At 34.4% G+C, this 22,489-nt stretch overlaps 1 protein-coding gene across 8 annotated transcripts in view; it reads right to left on the bottom strand.

Annotated features, from left to right (window-relative positions):
* FER (FER tyrosine kinase) overlaps positions 1-22,489 on the bottom strand; it is a 470,546-nt gene that overhangs the window by 388,267 nt on the left and 59,790 nt on the right. For 7 of the 8 annotated variants that reach the window (XR_006608698.1, XM_045087150.1, XM_013060833.2 and 4 more), the window contains 2 exons: positions 12,210-12,383; positions 3,651-3,750 (listed from right to left, as the gene is read on the bottom strand). Coding sequence is in view for 6 of the 8 variants with exons in the window: in XM_045087150.1 (XP_044943085.1) it covers positions 3,651-3,750; positions 12,210-12,383 (274 nt within the window). In the remaining 2 variants the exon portion in view is untranslated. Of the gene's footprint in view, positions 1-561; positions 767-3,650; positions 3,751-12,209; positions 12,384-22,489 lie in introns of those variants that run through there. The other variant, XM_004761302.3, reaches the window with a different exon arrangement.

Genomic DNA, 22,489 nt, shown 5'->3' with positions numbered 1-22,489 from the left:
AAACCTTAGCTTTGTAGATTCACAGAATTGTGAATGGCTAAACATAAACGGTTGCTCAACTTAAAGTACTCAGAACTTAATCTGCAACAGAAAAGTAAAACCTGTATATTTTGTATTCAAGAACTCATTATTCTGTGCTGCCATCAAGAAACATTCTGAATAACTGACTTCAGCTCAGTAGACTAAAATTATTTTGGTTGTTCTCAGTTTACACGTTATAAATAATAACCAACAGACTAATGCTCAAATTAGTCCAAGTCAATTTAAGACAAATATTTGCTTTCTCAGCACAGCACAGAGCAAAAAAAGTTTAATACTTAAGGTATATTACAAAGAAATTAATTAAAGTGCTACATTTATGTGGCAAATGAGTGTTATATTTTACATTAGACAATATAAACTAATGTTCCTTTGTGTAAGCCACACAGCAGGGGTCAGGAATTTGGAATTTAAGCATTAACCCTGCCTTCCTTCTCATCAACTGTAAGTGCTAAACCTCCAGGTGCAGTAACTAAACATTTAACTGTGAATTCATTCTCAAATCCAGAATTTAAGCCTTACTATAGGAATTATTTCAGGCCTTGTTTCCCCCAAAGCCTTGTCTTCCCCAAAGCCTCATCTTCTCTAACTGGAAGCGATATGTCAGACTGGAGCCTTAAGACCTCCTAATATCTTTGGTGGCTAGAACCACAGCCAGGGTATTCATTGTTGCTGCCCAGCAGTTCCGAGAGACCATTCCAGAACTACCCTGGTCTGACCTATACAAATGAACTAAGGTTCTGACATAAAGTCTGCAAATGTTGGAAATTTTGCCATCCATGTAAAGAGAAAATAACTTCACAGAAGAAAATTTCCATGTTAAACATAAAAAGTAGTTTGATAACAAAGTGTTCAAAAATAAAATTCTATACTTTTTCACATAAACATGAGCATAAAGATAGTTCTGATTATAAAAAGATAAATTTATAAGTCATGTATCAAACACAATCATAGAAGAAATTATTCTAAAAATATGTATTCTATAGGTTATATATATTCTACAGGTTATATATATATATTCTATAGGTTATACATTGATTTAATGACAACAATCAAATTTTTGAAAATTGGAAAATATTATCACTATTACCTTTAGAAGGAGAAATGTAAATAAATTCACATATTTGAATTTCATGACATTCAGCCAAATAATAACAATTCTTGGGACCAATTAAAACTATAATCTTCAAATCTTGTTGCCTTCCTACTATTAATACACTAAATGGTATTTTATCTAAATTAAAAGTAATTTAAAAAAATAAAGAATAACTATTATCTGTGAAAAATATTTGAAAATATAAGCCCTACACAGAAGAACTATTTAAAAATTTTATTATGACATCAGAATTAAATTTCATTTTTTCAACCAAAATAAACTAATCATTAAAAAAATGAATATCTGCCTTTGGCTAATGATCCCAGCCTCCTGAGATCGAGATCCCAGCCTCCTGAGATCGAGTCCCACATCGGACTCCTTGCTCAGCGGGGAGCCTGCTTCTCCCTCTGCCTCTGCCTGCCACTCTATCTGCCTGTGTTCACTCTCTCTGTCAAATAAATAAATAAAATCTTTAAAAAAAAAAATGAATATCAGGGGTGCCTGGATGGCTCAGTGGGTTAAGCCTCTGCCTTCAGCTCAGGTCATGACCCCAGGGTCCTGGGATTGAGCCCCGCATCGGGCTCTCTACTCAGTGGGGAGCCTGCTTCCTCCTCTCTCTCTGCCTGTCTTTTTGCCTACTTGTGATTTCTGTCTGTCAAATAAAATCTTTAAAAAACAAAAACAAACAAAAAAACTGAATATCAAAGACTAGGGAGTAATTATATCTTTTTTTTAAATAATCATTCTCCAACAGATACAAACCTAGTGTGAAATACTTAGCACAGCTGAATTATAATACAGTTGGATTAATTCATCACTTGCTCTGAGTGAATTTAAATATAGATATTTTTAATATAGAGCACTAATTTGTGAATGCTAGGCATGCATTAAGTAACAGACCTTATAAAATTAACTATTTTGACAGATTGAGTAGTAATGCTTAACGTACAAAACTACTTCTAAACTACTCTTGATTTAGCAAGAGATCCCTTGCACATAAACTGAATTTTGAAAGAGGGTAAGACTTGTTCATAAATTAGAATATCAACTAGAAATAGGTAAGCTCCTTGAATGTCTAGGAAATACTGTTTGAATTTCAATAACTTATAGACAGCAAATGTTCAGTAAATATTTCTTAATTATCTAGAGATCTTTTAAAATAATAAAAGAATAATAATTAAATATATGAAATTTGAAAATCTATGAAGTAATCACAGTATTGGAATTTATATCTAATACTATCTGACTCCAAAGTATGTATATGATCTTTATACAATGCCATTTTTTAAATGATTTTTTTAAATAATTTAAGTTTTTAAATACTTTAAGATAATTGAATTACAAATGTTTTTTAAAAGATATGCTTATATTAATAAGGAGATCATGATCTCAAAATACTGATTGAGGTACATGACAAGTAAGTAAGCAGAAATTAGAAAACTTTAAACAGAGCTTCATCTTCCCTAAAAAGGTAGCAGAAACACTGCAAAAAATCAGAAACATGAGGTAAATGTGTGAGGGGTGGGGACAGGAACAGACAGAAACAAAGTAAATGTTGTGTTGGTAGGAAAATGGGGAGCAAAGACTAAGCAAGAGAATGGGGAAGGACAGAGAGAAGGAAGAGGAGAAAGCAACCAGAGAGCAGCCAGAGGAGAAAGAGTGAAGACAAAGGAAAGAAGTAAGAAACGGAAGGAGGGAGAAACCCATCTACATCAGTATCTCATCTAGTCTATTGGGATTAACAACAAAAACATGGTATTTTCATCGTGCAAGATATATTCAAATGTAGAGCTATTTATTTGATTTACCTCAGCAAAACAAGAATATATACACAAGTAAAAGACCAAGAGAAAATATGTTGAGAAAAAGAAGACAGAGCTGCTAATAAAGCTTATATTTAGACAGGAAGAATTAAAAAAAAAACAAACCCCTCCAACTTTTATAATTAAAAAAAATTTAAATATGAAGACTGTTTACTCACATTTAAAGACTCATAACCATAAACTCTTATTTAAAATAAAAATAATGTTTCTCTTTCTATTTATTTCAAAAGGTTCTTATGAAAATGTTAGAGCAATATAGGTACATAAAATTAAATTGAAAGCAAAATAATGCCATAAAATAATCTTGTCTTTTAATGGCTTTTAAATACTACAGGTAAAAAGAGGACTAAAAGAGGTATCTAAACAAATATGACCTTATTTTTCTTATTCAGTATTCAGTAATTAAATAAGTAAATCTGATGCTGGAGAAAAAATTTTAAACATTCTTTGCATTCTACTACAAGTGCTATATAATTTCATTTTGCATGAACTACTCAAAAATATGTCATTTAAAAAAACAAAAAATAAAAAGACTTATTAAATAGTGTGACAATTAGTCTATTTTGGCATATTTTCACATTTTTAAAACGTGAATGGCCTAAGTGGAATCAATCTGCTACTCATTAAGACAATCCTCAAATGATAAGAAAAAAAATCATTAAAATAAATAATTTTTCATAACTTTTCCATACCTTTAGCTAAAGCTTCTTTGTATTTCTCTTTGGCAGAATTCATTTCTTTTATTAACTGTCTATAGCTGGATTTTAATTTCTCTAATTCTGTCTTTGTAACCTGTCAAAAAGAATAATAAAGAATAAATTTTATGGTCAAAAACTTAAATCCAAGAGTACTAACTGATATATATTTTATTGCTTACAGAACAGAGTTGCTCCTTAATATATATTATAGATAATATATTAAAAATTGGTTTAGAAATCAATAATAAATTCAACAGCATATGAAAAAAGAATAACATTTCTTAGAAAAGCAAGTCAAGAAATACTGCTGTCATCATATTAACTTTAAAGACCAATAGATTAAGATGCTGTATATAGAAATATTTTCTCTAATAAAAAAGCTAATTTAAATATTTATATTTATTATACAGAGTAACTTGGACTTGTTCTAATTTACCACTTCTAATATGAGTATTTTTTATTTCTTTGGAAAAACTAAGCAAATGAAAGTCCTTGATTCTATAGTCAAAAACCCACTTACATAGCATGTAAGGAAAAAATAAGGGTCTTAGATGGTATTTGAAAAATTTCTAATATACCTTTGAGAAAACTAAGATATCAGCAACATCAAAAACTTACAAAAAGGGCATAAGCAACTTGGAAGAATATTCCAGAGTCCACATTTTTTTTTTTTTTAAGATTTATTTATTTATTTATTTGACAGAGAGAGATTACAAGCAGGCAGACAGGCAGGCAGAGAGAGAGAGAGGAGGAAGCAGACTCCCCAACGAGCACAGAGCCCAACACAGGACTCAATCCCAGGACACTGAGATCGTGACCCGAGCAGAAGGCAGCGGCTCAACCCACTGAGCTACCCAGGCACCCCCTCCAGAGTCCACTTTTAACGAACTCTGCATCACCATTGCTCTGGATGGAACAGAGGACAACAATATACAAAAAAAAAAAAAAAAATCACAAAAAAATATTGATAGCTATGATACAGATATAAATGGGTCTGAACCATTCCTTTAAGAAAAGGAAAACTCGGGGCGCCTAGGTGGTTCAGTGGGTTAAGCCTCTGCCTTCGGCTCAGGATCTGATCTCGAGGTCCTGGGATTGAGCCCTGCATCGGGCTCCGTGCTCAGTGGGGAGCCTGCTTCCCCCTCTCTCTCTGCCTGCTTCTCTGCTTACTTGTGATGTCTCTCCGTCAAATAAATAAATAAAATCTTTAAAAAAGAAAAGAAAAAAAAAGTAAGAAAGAAAGAAAAAAGAAAAGGAAAACTCAAGGGGCACCTGGCTGGCTCAGTTGGTTGGGCAGCCGACTCCTGGTTTCAGCTCAGCTCATGAGCCCAGGGTCCTAGTTGCGAGCAAGCCCTGTGTCAGGCTCCACATTCTGCAGAGTCAGCTTGAGGATTCGCTCTCTCTCCCTTTGCCCTCCCTCTACTCATTCTCTCTCTTTCTCTCTCAAATAAATAAATCTTCAAAATAAAAGAAAACTCAATAATTAACTTTGTATACTGGACTTTATTTTTTAGAGAAGATTTAGTTTCACAATAAAATTGAACAGAAAATAACAGAAATTTCCCATATACCTTCTGTACGTACCAATGTACAGTCATCCCCTACTAGAGTGGTACATTTTTTACAACAGATGACCCTACAATGACACATCATTATCATCCAAAATTCAAATTAGGTTTCATGCCTGGTGTATATTCTATGGATTTTAACAAATATATAACAACATATATCTATAATTATAGTATCATATAAAGTAGTTTAACTGTCATAAAATCCTCTGGGCTGCACCTATTCATTCCTCTCTCCCCCTTAAATCCTGGAAACCACTGATCTTTTTACTGTCTCTATAGTTTGCCTTTTCCAGAATATCATATAGTTAGAATCATGTAGTATGTACCCTTTTCAGATTGGCTTCTTTCACTTAGTAATATGCATGTAAATTTCCTCCAGGTCTTTTCATGGCTTGATAGCTAATTTCTCTGAGTACTAAATAATATTACATATTCAATATTCTGTTGACAAGTCAGGGTCTTTTGCCTCTCATATAAACTTTAGGATCAGTTTGTCAATATTGGGATTGTGTTAAATCTAAAGAGCAGGCTGACATCTTGCTGATATAAACTGACATCTTGACAATATTGAGTCTTCTCATCAACCAACATGGAATACGTCTCCAATTATTTCTTCTATAATTTCTCTCCTTGGAATTCAGTTGTTCTCCTCCTATAGATCTTGTATATATGTTGCATATATGTATATAAGTATTTCATTCTTGGAGAAGCTAGTGAAAATGATATTGTGTTTTTAATTGCATATTCCACTTGTTTATTGTTGATGTACAAGAGAAAGTGACTGACTTTTGTAAAGTAACATTTCATATGTAACTTTGTTACAATCACTTATAAATTACAAGTTTTTTTGTTGATTCACTTGGATTTTCTTCAGACAGTCATATCATCTGTCATTGCTCCCAGTCTATATACATTTCTTTTCTTGACTTACTGCATTAGCTAAGACTTCCAGTATGATGTTAACAAGCAACAGTAAGAGAAAACATCTTTGACTTGCTTCTGATCTTATTGAGAAAGTTTCAAGTTTCTTATCATTACTTATGATGCTAGCTGTAGGTTTTCTGTAGATATTCTTTATCAAGTTGAGGAAGGTTTCCTCTTTTCCTAGTTTTCTGAGAGTTTTTATCATGAATGTGTACTGGTTTTGTAATTTTTGTCAAGTGATTTTTCTACATTTATTTGCATGCTCATGTGATTTTTCTTTTTCTAATGTGTTCATGTGATGGACTTCATTAACCGATTTTCAAATGTTGTACCAGCCTTGCACACCTGAAATAAATCTCACTGATCATGATACACAATTATTTTTATACATTGTTGGATTTAATTTTCTAATAGTTTGTTAAGGATTTTTGCATCTATGTTCATGAGAGATACTGGTCTGTAGTTTTATCCTCTAATGTCTTTGTCTGGTTTGGAAATGGTGATCTCTTGGATTAGTTAGGAGTATCCCTCAGTTTCTTTTTCTGAAAGAATTCATAGAGAATTGGTATGATTATTTCCTTAAATATTTGAAAGAATTCACTATCTGAGCATGGTCCTTTTGGTTTTGAAAGGTTATTAATTATTGATTCAATAACTGCAATAGATATATACCTATCCAGATCAGCTATTTCTTCTTGTGTGAGCTTTTAGCAGACTGTGTCTTCCAGAGAATTGCCAAATTTCTTGTATGTAACCAAACTTGTGGGCATAGAGTTGTTTACAGTATTCCTTAATTACCCTTTTAATATGAACTATTGATGTCCCCTCTTTCAATCCTATTATTAGTAATTTGTGCCCATGTTGTTTTTATTACTTAACCTGGCTACAAACTTACTGATATTATTGATCTTTTCAAGAAATCAGCTTTTTGTTTTGTTGACTTTTCTATTGACTTTATGTTTTCACTTTCACTGATTTCCACCCTAATTTGTATTATGCCTTTTCTTCTGCTTATTTTGGATTCAATTTGCTCTTTCTATTTTTTTCTAATGCCCTAAAGTAGAAGTTTAGAGGATTGATTTTAGATCTTTTTTCTTTCCTAGCATATATTCAATACTATAAATTTCTATCGAAACACTGCTTTTGCAACCTACAAATTTCGGTACGTTTTATTTTCATCATTTAGTTCAAAATATGTTTTAATTTCTCTTGAGATTTCTTCTTAATCCATGTGCCTTTTAGAAGTATTTCATTTCATCTTTTCCAAAGAAGACATCTAGATGGCCAATAGATATATGAAAAGATGTTCAACATCACTCATTATCAGGGAAATGCAAACCAAAACTATAATGAGATATCACCTCCACCATCAAAATTGCTAAAATTAACACAGGAAACGACAGGTGCTGGCAAGGATGCAGAGAAGAGGAACCTTCTTACACTGCTGGTTGGAATGCAAATTGGTGAAGCTACTCTAAAAAACAGTAAGGAGGTTTCTCAAAAAGTTGAAAATAGAAGTACACTATGATACAGCTATCTTTCTATTACTGATTTCTAGTTTAATTCCACTGTGGTCTCAGAACAGACACTGAATGATTTCTCTTCTTCTAAATTTATTAAGGTATGATTTACAGTCAAGAATGTAGTGCATCTGTTCAATCTCCCATGTAAGCTTCAGAAGAATGTGTATTCTGCTGTTATTCCATGAAACAGTCTGTAGATGTTCACTGTATCTAGCTGATTAATGGTATTATTAAGTTCATCTATGACCTTACTGATTTTCTGCCTGCTGGATCTGTTCATTTCTGATGAGGAGTGTTGAAGTCTCCAACTGTAACGGAGTATTCATCTTATTCTCCTTGCAATTCTATCAGTTCCTGCAGTTCCATCAGTATTTTGACATTATGTTGTTGGACACATACATCTTAGGGATTGTTACGTCTTGGAGATCTAACCCCTTTATCATTATGTAATCTTCCTTTTTATCCCCAAAAAGTTTCCTTGCTTTGAAGACTGCTCTAACATTAATATACTTTTTTTAGGATTAGCATAGAATATCTTTCTCCATCCACTTATTATCAATCTACATCTTAATATTTAAAATGGGTTTCGTGTAGACAACATACATTTGGGTCTTGTTTCTAAATCCACTTTGACAGTCTCTGTCCTTTAATTGGCTCCTTTAGACCACTAACCATCAAAGAACTTACTTAAATACCTGGATTAATGGCAATCATATTTGTTAGTTTCCTATTTGGTACCCTTATTATTGTTCCTATTTTTGTCTTCCACCATTTTTTTCTGTGGTTTTGATGTTTTATACAATTCTATTCTCTCTCATTTCTAGTATGTCAATTATACTTTTTTTAAAAGATTTTATTTATTTGACACAGAGAGAGAGATCACTAGTAGGCAGAGCAGCAGCAGGCAGAGAGAGAGAGGGAAACAGGTTCCCTGCTGAGCAGAAAGCCCAATGTGGGGCTCGATCCCAGGACCCTGACATCATGACCCAGGCCAAAGGCAGAGGCTTAACCAATTGAGCACAGGCACCCCCAGTTATACTTCTTTTTTAACTTTTTTTTGGTAGGTTTCTTGGAGTTCGCAATATGTGTTTAAAACTAATGAAAACTCTTTTCAAAGAACCCTATAGCACTTCACAGGTAGTATGAGTACCTTACAATACAAAAATAATCCTAATACCTCCTTTCTATCCTGTATATCATTAATGTCTTTCATTTTACTTATATATAAGCAACATAAACTTATATACATATGTATACAAATGTACACACCCAAGATATATGACCATACATAATTGAATATTATTGCTATTATTATTTTCAATAAACTATTACATGTTAGATCAAGAATGAGAAAAATAAGTTTTTATTTTATCTTCACATTCTTTCCCTAATGCTATTTCGTTCCTTATGTACATCTGAGTTTCTGAACTTTTTCATTTTCCTTCTCAATCCACTGGCTACAAGTTTCTTCAATTTTTGTTTAAGAAATGCTTTATTTCACTTTTGAAGGATAATTTTACAGGGTTTAGAATTCTAGGATTGTGGGGTTTTTTTCTCTCAACATCTAAATATTTCATTCCATTTCCTTCTTGCCTACTTACTTTTGAGAAGTCAGATGTAATTCCTATATTTGATCTTCTATAGGTAAAAGTGCTTTTTTATTCAGGCCTCTTTTCTTTTTTTTCCTTTGGTTATCTGTAGTTTGAAATTGATATGCCTTTGTGTAGTTTTTTGGCCATTTATTTGGTGTTCTCTGAGCTTCCTGGATCAGCTCTTTGCTGTCTGACATTAACTTAGGGAAATTTGCAGTCATTATCATTTCAAAAATCTTTTCTGTTCCTTTCTCTCTTTCCTCTCTTTCAGGTATTCCCATTATACATATGCTATAGCTTTTTTAGTTAGCCCACAGTTCTTTGTTATTCTGTTCCATTTTTTTTTTCAGTCCTTACTCTCTGCTTTTCAGTTGTGTAGACTTCAAATGATATAGTCTCAGCTTCAGAGATTCTTTGCTTAATTGTGTCCAATCTCTTATTAAGCTCATCAGTCATTCTTCATTTCTGTTACACCATCTTTGCTCTCTAGAGCATGAGAATATGCTAGAGAATGCTGGAATGCCTTTTTTTTCTGTCTTAGAATTTCCATCTTTGTGCTTACATTACCCATCTGTTCTTTCATGCTTTTTACTTTATCCATTAGAGCCCTTAGCATATTATACATAGTTGTTTTAAATTCCTAGTCTGATCATTCTAACACCTCTACTGTCTCTAGGTCTGATGCTTGTTCTGTGTCTTCCAGTTGTGTATTTTTGCCTTTTGCTATCCATTGTTACTTTTTCTTGATTGCTAGGCAGGATATACCAGGATGTACCAAGTAAAAGAAACTGATTAAATAGGCCTCTAAGAATAAGCTGTCAGAAAAGATGAAGCATTTTATACCCTATGGTTAGCGTATAACTCAGTCTTCTACTGAGTCTGTGCCTCTCTGACTATGTACTTCACATGTGCTACTCAGCTGACTAGCTCACGCCCCACTCAGAGTGAGTAGGAGTTGTGAATTTCCCTTCCCCCAGATTAGTCAGTTTAAGGGTAAACGGTTTCTCCTGAGAGCAGACTTTATTAAGGACAGAATGCTTTGGCATGTACCAAAATGGTTCCCTTTCCCCTCCCCACACTGGAGAATGAGATTTTTCTCCAATATTCATTGTGAGAACCTGGTAGAGGTCTGGGAAGTAAAAGTCACAACAGCATGAAGTCCTCTCAATAACTGGCTCCTCCTGGAGTTTTTAACTGTCAGATTGTCCACGCTGAGCATCCAGAATTCGTCAGTTACAGTTCACGTTTTCCTGTACAGAGCACTGCTTCCCAAAGAGGTTTTCGCTTTGATAAATTGTGATTCTCTGTATTCACTTGTCTGTCTCTCCAATGTTAGGGGAGCCGTTAGCTCTGTCATCTCATTTCTCTTAAGGATCAAGGAGAGATGTTGATTTTTCAATTTACTGAAATTTTAAATTTTTGTTAGGATGGAGTCACAACTTCCAAATTTCTTATAGGCCAGAGTGGAAACTGGAAGTTAAGACTGGAAGTCTCAACTTTTGAATTTGCTAAAGAACTAATTCACTGGGGCGCCTGGGTGGCTCAGTGGTTTGGGCTGCTGTCTTCGGCTCGGGTCATGATCTCAGGGTCCTGGGATCGAGCCCTGCATCGGGCTCTCTGCTCCGCAGGAAGCCTGCTTCTCTCTCTCTCTCTCTCTCTCTCTCTCTCTCTGCCTGCCTCTCTGCCTACTTGTGATCTCTGTCAAATAAATAAATAAAATCTTAAAAAAAAAAAAAAAAGAACTAATTCATTGTTCTCCAAACTGGCTAATTAACTGCAAAAAGCAAGCATTTATCCTGCTTGTTGTTTATGAACTATACCTCATGGTAGCCAAACAGTTGATATAAGAAAAGTTTTTACTAAAAAATTAAAGCTAACAATCGCATTAGGAATGATAGAAGTAAAATACTGCCATTTTATAACACCTACTAAATAATGGATCTAAGCAGCAAACATCAATTGTTTCTAAACCTATTTGGTGAATGACTAAAGAGAAACTTTTTCAATAGGTTGATCAGGCTGGCAGCACTGGAACCTTTAGTGAAGTACCCAGTTTCTTCCACAAATAAATAGCATTTTTAAAATGCTATTTTAAATAACATTTAAAATAGGTACCTCAGGGGAGGTACCTACAGATTAAAAGAAAACTACTCAAAAACAATGTATGAGCCATGTTTGGGTCATGATTCAAATGAACCAACTGTAAAAAACATTTAAACAACAATCATTTGAGCACAGTCAGGATATTTAATAACCCAAAGGAATTACTGTTATTTTTAGGTGGGTTAATGATAATATGGTTAAGTTTTTGTTTTTGTTTTTAAGAGTATTCATTTCAGTAATACATGCTAAAATATTTATGGACAAAATGATACCTGCAATTTTCTTTAAAATGATCCAGTGTATTAGAAAAAGTATGTGAATATAGATTTAAAAAAAACTTGACTCTGTGAGTGGATCAGTCAATAGGAGTCTGTTTTACTATTCTCTCTTCTTTTGTACATTCGAAATTTTTATAATAAAAAAACACTGTAAGAAGTTATCCAGAAGGGACAAACTCGGGAAGAAAATTTTTAAAATTATCCTATCTTACTTTGTCTAGATTTTCTTTTTTATTATATGCAGAGTAAAAATAAAAATCATAAAACCTAGAAGAGCTATTTCAGTAAGTAAAAAATATAAATTCTAAGTGATAAGAAAGCACTGCATCATAGTTTAATTGGCAGCATTCTTTTTCTTTCAGAGAACATAAAGTAACAGAATATTTTATAATCAATTGTGTTTTATATTCAAAAAGAATAAAATAGTACTTATTAGAGACCCCAAAACCTATTTCTCATCATAAAATGATGAACAAACAATTTTTAAAGTCAAACAAAGTAAAATAATCTCGTGAATTTGAAAATCACATTAACAAAAGAATTCCAGAGTAGAAAGACTAACCTTGATCATCTCTGCCTCTATCTGCTGATGAACACCTACAAAACTTTTCTTCACCTGCTGTTTGTCTTTGATCATCATGGTGAGCCTGTGTAAGGGTCCAGAATTTAGGTCCTCTGCATGTGTCTTCATTATTCTACTAAGCTGTTCCGTCTGCTGAATCATAAGTAGCCAAGACTTTTGAAACAAATAAAGAAATAAAATTAGCACCTGTATTAAAGATTTCCATTTTACTGTGCTGTAAGTATTCAGGATATTTAGTTTTACACAAATTATTACATTAATATAAAATTCCAGGTTTCTGGCAATTGTGCAATAGCTATGAATGGTTCATATTTAACATCTTCAACTGCAAGTACAAATACTTCAAAATTTAGTAATCAGAGACAATGTAATATTCTATGAAAGATATTGGACTCTTTGAGAGTCCACATTTGCAATCATCATTTTACCACTCTTGTCTATTTGTCAACACATGATATATGCTTCTGCCACACCATACTACTGCCTCAGTAAGGTCACCATTCCCTAACAGTCAAATTCAACAGAAATTTAATCACCTTTATTCTTAGCATTTGATCTGATTCTGCTGACTCACTTCTTCCTGAAACTCTTCTTTTTCAGTTTGCATGGCTTCTCATATTCCCACATACCAACTTGTCTTCTCCTCTTCCTAAAAATCCCTTCTCAATATTTGTACCTGCTTCTCTTTTGCTGCTTATGTCTTAAATACTGGTAATCCCTGTATTTCTATCTATTCTCGTTTCTTAGTAAATACCATTAGCTCTCAAAGGTTTTTCCAGCACAACATATTTCATTAAAGCAGACACATGTAATGTCGGGTATGGGACAAGCGGGCATATGGATACTGCTAGAAGAACAAGTCATTTGTTATTAGATATTCTAGTTTCTAGATACTAAAATAAGTAACTGAGGAATACCTTCACTATAGGCCTTCAAAATTCTATTCAGAAACAATTCGAGATTTTCCATGGTCAGGTAAGATCCATGTTAAAGATTAAAAAATAGATAAGAAAAAAAAAATAGATAAGATATGATGTCAGACATTTACTGAAGATAGGAATAATTTTCTATGCTATTACTTTTGCTCTGTGAATGAACAGAATTATTCTTCATTGTTAATGTTCCAAAAGGATCCTAAATTAAAATTGAATAAGCAGATGCAACTAGAGGGTATTATGTAGAGCGAAATAAATCAATCAGAGAAAGACAATTATCATATGATCTCTCTGATAAGAGGGATTTGAGAGGCAGGGCTGGGGACCATGAGGGATAGGGAAGGAAAAAACGAGCATTTATTTTTTATTTATTTATATTTATTTTTATTTTTATTTTTATTTATTTATTTATATTTTTAGTAATAAAAAATGAAATGGGATGGAAAGGGAGACAAACTATAAGAGACTCTTAATCTCAGGAAACAAACTGAGGGTTGCTGTGGGGAAGAGGGTTAGGGATTGGGTGGCTGGGTTATGGACACTGGGGAGGGTGTGTGCTATGGTGAGTGCTGTGAAATGTGTAAGCCTGATGATTCAGAAACCTGTACCCCAGGGCAAATAATACATTATATGTTAATTTTAAAAATCTGAATAAGCACCCAAATCAAAATAATAGCCAAAAAGAAGCAAATTCTTAATCACAGTCAGAACTCGCCAGGGTCTAACTTGATAATCTGTTTTTGATACACTTCAACATACCTTTTTTTAAAAGTTAACCTTTTTTAAAAGTTAACATTTGTTTAGGGACAAGGGCCATTGTAGTTGTGAAATGCTATTATAAACATGGAATAAAATGTGGCTTATGAATCATCATACTTACTTTGAAATTCAAAAATCTAACTAATAATATACTCCATATAGCACAAAGCAACTTAAAATTGATGTACCTCTACCATTAAAATATAAAATTTAGGGGCACCTGGATGGCTCAGTCACTAGTATCTGCCTTTGGCTCCAGTTATGATCACGGGATCCTGGGATCCAGCCCACAGTCAGGCTCTCTGATCAGCTGGGAGCCTGCTTCTCCCTCCCTCTGTACCCCTCCACTCCATTTGTGTTCTCTTTAGCTCTCTCTCAAATGAATAAACAAAATCTTTAAATAATTAATTAATTAATTAAAAAATAAAATTTAACCAAGATGAAAACAGTGAAAAACAAAACTATATAAACATGGATCAAAAACAAACTAAATGTCCTAATAACTCTTATACCTTTGTCTTTTTCATTTTATATTTATATTATACATATATATTTATATATCCCACTAAAAAACACAACATTGGGAAAACATTCTATAGCATATACAGAATGTTAAAGCTACCCCCCCCAAAAAAAAAAAAAGAAAGAAAGAAAGAAAAGAAAAGGGAAAAAAGTGAGAGGAATCAGTGTTTCATTATCTATCTTCAAAAAATAAATATTCTCTAAGTTCTTTGTAGCAACAAATTTTTGAAATTCTGCGTTAGAGGCTTTGCAGCCTAGGAGAGAAGCCTTCTTGAAAGTTAACACTAAAGATGACACAACTAATACGGTCTTGGCTTCCTCCTCCCAGAAGGGCACATCTCATCCTGCCTAAAAGCCCTGTTTACTGTAGTCACTGTGGGAAGTCCAAGCCTTCCAAGGTATGTATCATGACCCTAATTATCAACCTTATATTGCCCTCAATATTTCCTAATCTGATCCAGGATACTCCCTCAAAGAATCCCATACCCTCAAAAAGTCCTGCTCTATTATTAGAAAACTACTTATACTTCTTATCAGGACTTTCCTTTTATATTCTAGCTTTAACAAAAACCTGACTTTATCCCAATCGCAAAATACTAATACCACTAAGTCTCTTCCTAAAAAGGTCTCTGCTCCTCTTAAGTTCAGGTCACACTTCCCCAACAATCCATCAGCAAGTCTTTCTGATTCTCCCTTCAAAGTCTACCACAAATCCACTCACTTCTTTACATCTCCACTGCCAACCATTCTGGAGGTTATCACTAACCCTGGCTTAAGCTATTAGAACACCTCCAAACTGGTGTCCATTCTTCTACTCATGCTCCTCTCCAACCCACTGCCTTTAAAGTAGAAAAAGAAAATATAATTCTCTAACATAAAATCCTACATTGCCTTTCCTTTTCATTTAAAGAAAAATCCAAATTTCTTTCAAAGACCTATTTGTCTCAGATCATCTATCCTCTGTCCATCCTTCAAGTTCATAGTTTTGCCATTCTCTACCCAGCTAAATAAATTCCAGAACCATTGTTTTTCCTTCAGTTTCCTGAACATTCACTCTTCCTGAAGGCTCATCTTGAACATTCACTCTTCCTGAAGGCTCATCTTCTCCTTCACACGGCAAGATCCCTCTCTTCCTTGAGGAAGCAGCAAAATCTCAGGCAGATCTAATCCTTGCTATTCTTGCTCAGCACTTAAAACAACTATTAAACTGTATGCATACTTGTTGGTTTTTTTCTGTCTCCCCAACTAGAATGGAAGCTCCATTAGGACAGCACCATGTCTCTTTCTGCACTAATTTAGGTATTTACTGTGATGCCTTAAACAATAGCTACTCAAGGGGCGCCTGGGTGGCTCAGTGGGTTAAGCCTCTGCCTTTGTCTCGAGTCATGATCTCAGGGTCCTGGGATCGAGCCCCGTGTCGGGCTCTCTGCTCAGCAGGGAGCCTGCTTCCCTCTCTCTCTGCCTGCTTCTCTGCCTACTTGTGATCCCTCTCTGTCAAATAAATAAATAAAATCTTAAAAAAAAAAACAATAGCTACTCAATATTCTTTGAAAGAAGAAAGGAAGGGAGGGAGGGAGGCATAAATGTAAAATAAAACCATGAATTGAATATACGCCATATGCCATTAGAAGGCTTTTCATTGTTTAAATCTAGAATTAGATAGTGTAGTAGTAATGCCAATTATGACAGGGAAGGAAAATTAACAGGCCTATCTTCAACTGACAAAACAAAAAAGGGATAAGAGTAGACATAATGCAACGTGAAACCTGCCTAAAAGGAATGTGTGAGTGGGCAAAAAAATGTGGGTGATATATAACTTGAATTAGATAGGTGGCTAGAATATTTGATATAAAGAAGAGAGTAAAATATTAACAGCTGCTTGACAAACACAAAAGTAAAGATGTACTTCAGCATTTGCGATAAAACTAGCAGAGCATTTTGCAGATATGGCTCTTTGGTTATGGCACAGGAATGGTCAGTGCATAGATTAAATTATCTGTTGATCAGAAAAATTGGGGGAAGATTATTCTTTGTAGCGTAATAAAATCCTATAGGCCACTAGCAGGCATTCTAAGTGCTTTATTATACGAAATCCAGCTTAAGGATAATAATTCTGTTAATAATGTTCCCCATAAAGGGATATCACCAGTAGTCAGTCACTGATCCAGATAAGAATTATTAAAAAATGAAAATATCTGAAGTTTAACTTTGGAAAAAATTAATCATAGGCAAAGAACAAATAATACTAATCAAAACCAAAAAGATTCATGTTTCATTTCAAATTCCATCCACAAGCTGTTCAAAATATATACACTGTGACCTAACACTTCCAAATATAGAGCCTACTAAAATATGAAACACCGGCCTTGAATGTATCACTCTAAATTTAGTACAGATGCTTCCATGAAATTAAATCACAGCTCTCATGCATAACAGGAAACATTCATCACACTAAAAGCCAAAATAATATCTAAAGTAAAATAATATAGAGGCTCCTTCCGGGATGGCTCAGCGGAGCATGTGACTCTTGGATTTCAGGGTTGTGCGTTCAAGCCCCATGTGGGGTACACAGATTATTTAAATTTAAAACTTTTTTAAAAAAGTAAAATAATAATAGCACAAGATGAGTTACTTTGTTAATCATTACTTGATAGTGTGAGAAAATATAAAACAATAGCCAGTTAAAGATAATAGAAAATACTAGCAGCTTTTCCATAAAGAAAGTAAAAACTTGATAGTTTAGCTTACTTTGGGGAAATAAAGTCTAAGTTAATTTTTTAAATTAAATATTTGACTGTTTCCACAGAAAGAACTTTATTCCATTGAGGCATCCACTTAACTTTAAGATAAGAAGTTATCTTAATCTACAGTAGTAGACAGGTATGAAATTCGAAGTACAGATCCTACCAGTTATTAGTACTTGTATGTCTTAGTATTATGTTTCAATAATGTATTTATATGTATTAGTAGTTTATAATTTACAAATTAACCATTCATCTTAGCAGATACACAGCAATGAGCTGAAGGAAACCAGAAATCATTGTCCATGATTCCTTTGTGATAGGAAGAAGGCTAGAAAGAGGAGAGAAAAGAATAATTAAAGTAAGGCACTTCTTCCAGGCTTGACATAGTAACTGGAATCAAGTTCATCTTCCCACTAAAACAACAAGAAAACTGAGCATAATACACGAAACTGTTTTTAGGTAACAGCACCACAGGCAGCAAAGAACTGGAATCCCAAAGAGAAGAAAAAGACCTGAAATTGCCTGTTTTCTGCCTGGAAGTCTTTCCGAAGGGACGTGCAAAGAGAAAATCGGAGTGTAAGTTCAAAACATGCATAAACTTAAATGTCAGAGTGAAAAGTTGGACTTTATGCTAATTACAATGTCCAATTAGAGAATTTCAAGCAGGGGAGTGACACAGCCATTACAGGTGGTAAATTAAAAGGCCAAAGATAAAACTCTGGGCCTCACACTGTCTGTATGTTTCTTTCTTTTCTTTTAATAATAATGCAAAGCCTCACCTGATCTGAATTATCTTGAATTCTAAATAAATACTCTGATTTCATAAATGTTAATTATACATTACCAGAAGAAAAAATAAAATGCCATTAGGAAAATATTTTAAAATAAAATCAGTCAAGGTGGTGTAACAAGAAACAAATTTATGCTTCTACCTGAAGGAAAAAAAAGATGGACAAAATATAAGAAATAACAGTTTCCAAGATACTGAATATCAGGCAATGAAGGACATGATGTGATCACTGAAAGAAAGAAAACAAACAAGATGAGTCCTACAATTTCCCTGACTTAATGACTTAAGAGGCTGCAGCAAAAGGAGGAGAAACCAAAGGGGATGTGAGCAGAATCCCTGAGCTGAGAAGTCAGAGCTGAGAGTCTGAGAACAGGCAGCTAGAGTTCATGGCACAGACTAGAGGAGGATGGAGACACAGTGAGAAACCTGAAGATTCGCAGTGACCTTATTCTGATATTCAGCAGAGTGCCCATGAAGAAGCTACATGAACTGGAGGGGAAAAAATGGCTGAAAAGATAACAGGGAACAACAGTTCCGCTGTTTGTATATGATTAGGAATAGCGTCTGTTTCCACCAGCCACCCCAGAAAAACTCGTAATTCATGGGGCACTAGGTAGAGCCCTGTTAGTGGGGAATCATTGGCCCCAGAGTTGATGCTACTCTGACCTTACCTAACAAATCTTATAATCAAGATCCAAAGGATCAGGCTCTTTCCATGTAACTTAACTGCACTCCCTAACAAAACTCAATGAAACATATATATAAACTATCAAAAATGAAACTAAGAGAAAAAAAGAATGTAGAAATAAATAAATGGAACACCACTGAGCTGTAGAACACCTTTTAGACACCTAATATATGTGTGATTAGAAAACACCAAGGAGACAGAGGAGGGATAGGAAAAGTATTTGAAGAAATAATGCCTGAAAAGTTTCAAAACTCAATGAAAACCAAAAACCCACAGATTCAAGAAGCTCAGTGAATCTAAGCATAAGAAGCATGAAAAGAAAACTACACTATCAGTACTATATTTGAAGCAAATAGCTTAGGAACATTCAAATACTTCATAATGACAGTGTAATAATTTTCACAAAATAAGATGATTAAATATACAAACCCTGTCAATTTTATAATTCATTTGATGAGTTCCTGGATATCTTATTTTTTTCTTACAACATTTACAATTTCTTCCCCCATAAATCAAGCAGGAATACACTAGTCTCCTTCCCTGCATAGTATATGTTGTGGCATATAGCAGGGGGAATTTCAGCCTCTCTATTTAATTGGTCTTTCTAAAATGGAAGGGTTGAAACTTTTAAGCCCTTGTTATTTCAAGTAGTACAAATTCTTAGTTATCAAACACTAATGCAATAACCAAAACAAATACTCAATAAATACTAGGTAACAAAAAAAATTAAATAAATATTTTTAAGATAAAATAAAATCAAAATAATCAATTAATTGAAGTCAATAGTTGGGTTCCAAAGACTGGCACCATATATACTGAGCCACATTAGCTCACTCATCGCCCATTCCAGACTGGCACCATATATACTGAGCCACATTAGCTCACTCATCGCCCAGTCTCAGAAAATAGCCATTTCCAGAAATCACATGGCTACCAAAATATTACTATTGCTATTACAAAGAGTAAATCTAGATATCTAAACACAGATCAGACCCAGAAGGAAACTACATTACCTTTTCTTTCCTGCTACTTTTTCTTCCAGCTTTTCTGGATTCAATGTCCCTCATTTGCTTTTGCTATTGGGCTTACAAAGCCACAATTCTTGTTCTTCTAAGGAAGAACAATATCCAGAAAGGGGACAGGCCAGAGTTATCTTTGCCCTTCTGAAGTATATCATATCACCTTGGCAATTTCTCCTACCAAAAGTTAGTTGCTGAGTTAAAAACCCCTGCAGTCTCCTCCAGTTCTCGCGATTTTTCACTACTTAGCTACTTCCCTCTATACTGTTATCCTCATAAGCAACTTGAGTTTTATAAATCATGTCCACAGAAGATTACTTTGTTGACCCAGTTCTAGCAGATTTTTGTTAATGATGGGCTAACCGATTTGGGTGTTTTAAAGAAAACAATAAATTACCCTAAGGCTTCTGGAGATGTTAACCTACTCCCCTCCAGCTTCAGTGAGATAAGCCTGTTTGTTCTCCACCATGTTGCATCCCATTCTCACCTCCATCCAAGTTCTAAGGCAGTTGCTGTATTATTCTCTACTTCCTATATCCCCCAAATCTCCTTGATTGCCTCTTTCAGCTTAACATTTCTTTAAAAGCAGACTTCCCTTTTCTGCCCAAATCCAACCAATCCTTCCAGTTACTGCTCAATCGAATTTTTTAAACCCCGCCTCCCATAAACCTCTGGGGAAAAAAGTTGAAACTCAGCATTTGCTCCCAGAAGTTATAAACCAGCCTATATACTTAGGACCCTCTCTTTTTCTAAAGCTCTCTCCAATAAATGATGTGTTCTTCTCTCACATACTGTGTAACACAGAACCAAGAGGAGGAGTTGATGGTCTCCATTCTTTCTCCCTTATCGTCATCCCTATTGAGTCTAACCCTGCTTGTCTAGATGATCCTCTGCTCCTTCTCTTTAATATCTGCTTCCTCTATGTGCACAGGCTTTCTCTTACATACCCCTCACATCAACAATCTGAGGCAATATCTTCATCTTATAAATGGTAAGAGAAAAATTAAATAATCTGCCAAGGTCATATAAGCCTATCTCTTAATGTGCTACCTATGATGCTAGAAGATACAGAAGTATGGGATCCTAAAGACATCTGCATCAAAAGATTATTTTCAACTTTTCCTATACACCCAAAATACATGTATATCAAGAATAACTATTAAACTAAACTAATGAGAGTACTTTATAAACTGGTTACAAATTATACAGTAATCTTTAATTAATCCCTATTTAGTACGTTATCATTAAATTAGATTTTCCTGGGTGCCTGGGTGGCTCAGTGAGTTAAGCCTCTGCCTTCAGCTCAGGTCATAGTTTCAGGGACCTGGGATAGAGCCCTGTATCAGGCTCTCCGCTCAGCAAGGAGCCTGCTTCCCCTCTTTTGGCTGCCTGCTTCTCTGCCTCCTTGTGATCTCTCTGTCAAAAAAATAAATTAAAAAATAAATAAATAAATAAATAAATAAAATCTTTAAAAATAGATAAATAAATTAGTTTAGATTTTCCTTGTCGAAAATCTATCTACTCCTTTAGGCTACCTATTTTGTAGCATGAGTAATATCTAAAGTGAGTAAGTCATTCTAGGCCAGGATTAGTGAGTCATTCTTGATATGAAAGTAAAAATAAAAGTGGCCAAGGGGCGCCTGGGTGGCTCAGTGGGTTAAGCCACTGCCCTCGGCTCAGGTCATGATCTCAGAGTCCTGGGATCGAGCCCCACATCGGGCTCTCTGCTCAGCAGGGAGCCTGCTTTCTCCTCTCTCTCTGCCTGCCTCTCTGCCTGCTTGTGATCTCTGTCTGTCAAATAAATAAATAAAATCTTAAAAAAAAAAAAAAGTGGCCTTGCACTATATTTTGGTTTCTAACTAGAATAATGACCTAGACTTCAAACTTCCCTAAGCAGAACAATTAAGAAATAAATCAGCATCTTCTTCTTTCTAACCAAAACCAGCACCACACTGCATAATTAGAAATAGTACCACTATATGCTGGTGAAAGAAAGAAAGAAAGAGCGAGCACCAGTTTAAGAGAAATATACGTATAATACACATTTCCCTAACCCAAGGAAACAAAATTACTGATTTGAGACTTTTAAGTTTAGAACATCTTTTAGAATCCCGAGTTGTAAACTGAATATTAATATTACATTATAAGTCCACAATAGCTAAACTATGGAAAGAACCTAGATGTCCATCAACAGGTGAATGGATAAAGAAGATGTCGCATATATATACAATGGAATACTATGCAGCCATCAAAAGAAATGAAATCTTGCCATTTGTGATGACATGGATGGAATTAGAGGGTATTATGCTGAGCGAAATAAGTCAATTGGAGAAAGACAACTATCATATGATCTCCCTGATATAAGGAGATGCAATGTGGGGGGTTTGAGAGATAGGAAAAGAATAAATGAAACAAGATGGAATCAGGAGGGAGACAAACCATAAGAGACTCTTAATCTCACAAACAAACTGAGGATTGCTGGGGGGAGCGGGGGAGGGAGAAGGTGGTGAGATTATGGACATTGGGGAGGGTACGTACTATGGTGAGTGCTGTGAAGTGTGTAAACCTGGTGATTCAAAGACCTGTACCCCTGGGGCTAATAATACATTATATGTTAATTTAAAAAATAATATTATATTATAAAATACTGTTTCTACCTGAAATGTATTTTTCAAAAGATTTTCCACATCCCTAAATGTGAGTTTATGTTGTTGTTTTATGACCAAAAGTAATTCCTAGAAATAAATGCATCTCTTATTTCAGAGTGAAAAAGGAATAATGATTTCATTTATAGAACTTTTA

This window comes from Mustela putorius, unplaced genomic scaffold (genome assembly GCF_011764305.1).
Source record: "Mustela putorius furo isolate JIRA1106 unplaced genomic scaffold, ASM1176430v1.1 tig00001063_pilon_pilon_pilon, whole genome shotgun sequence".
NCBI lineage: Eukaryota > Metazoa > Chordata > Mammalia > Carnivora > Mustelidae > Mustela > Mustela putorius.
This window is presented reverse-complemented; position numbering and strand designations above follow the sequence as displayed.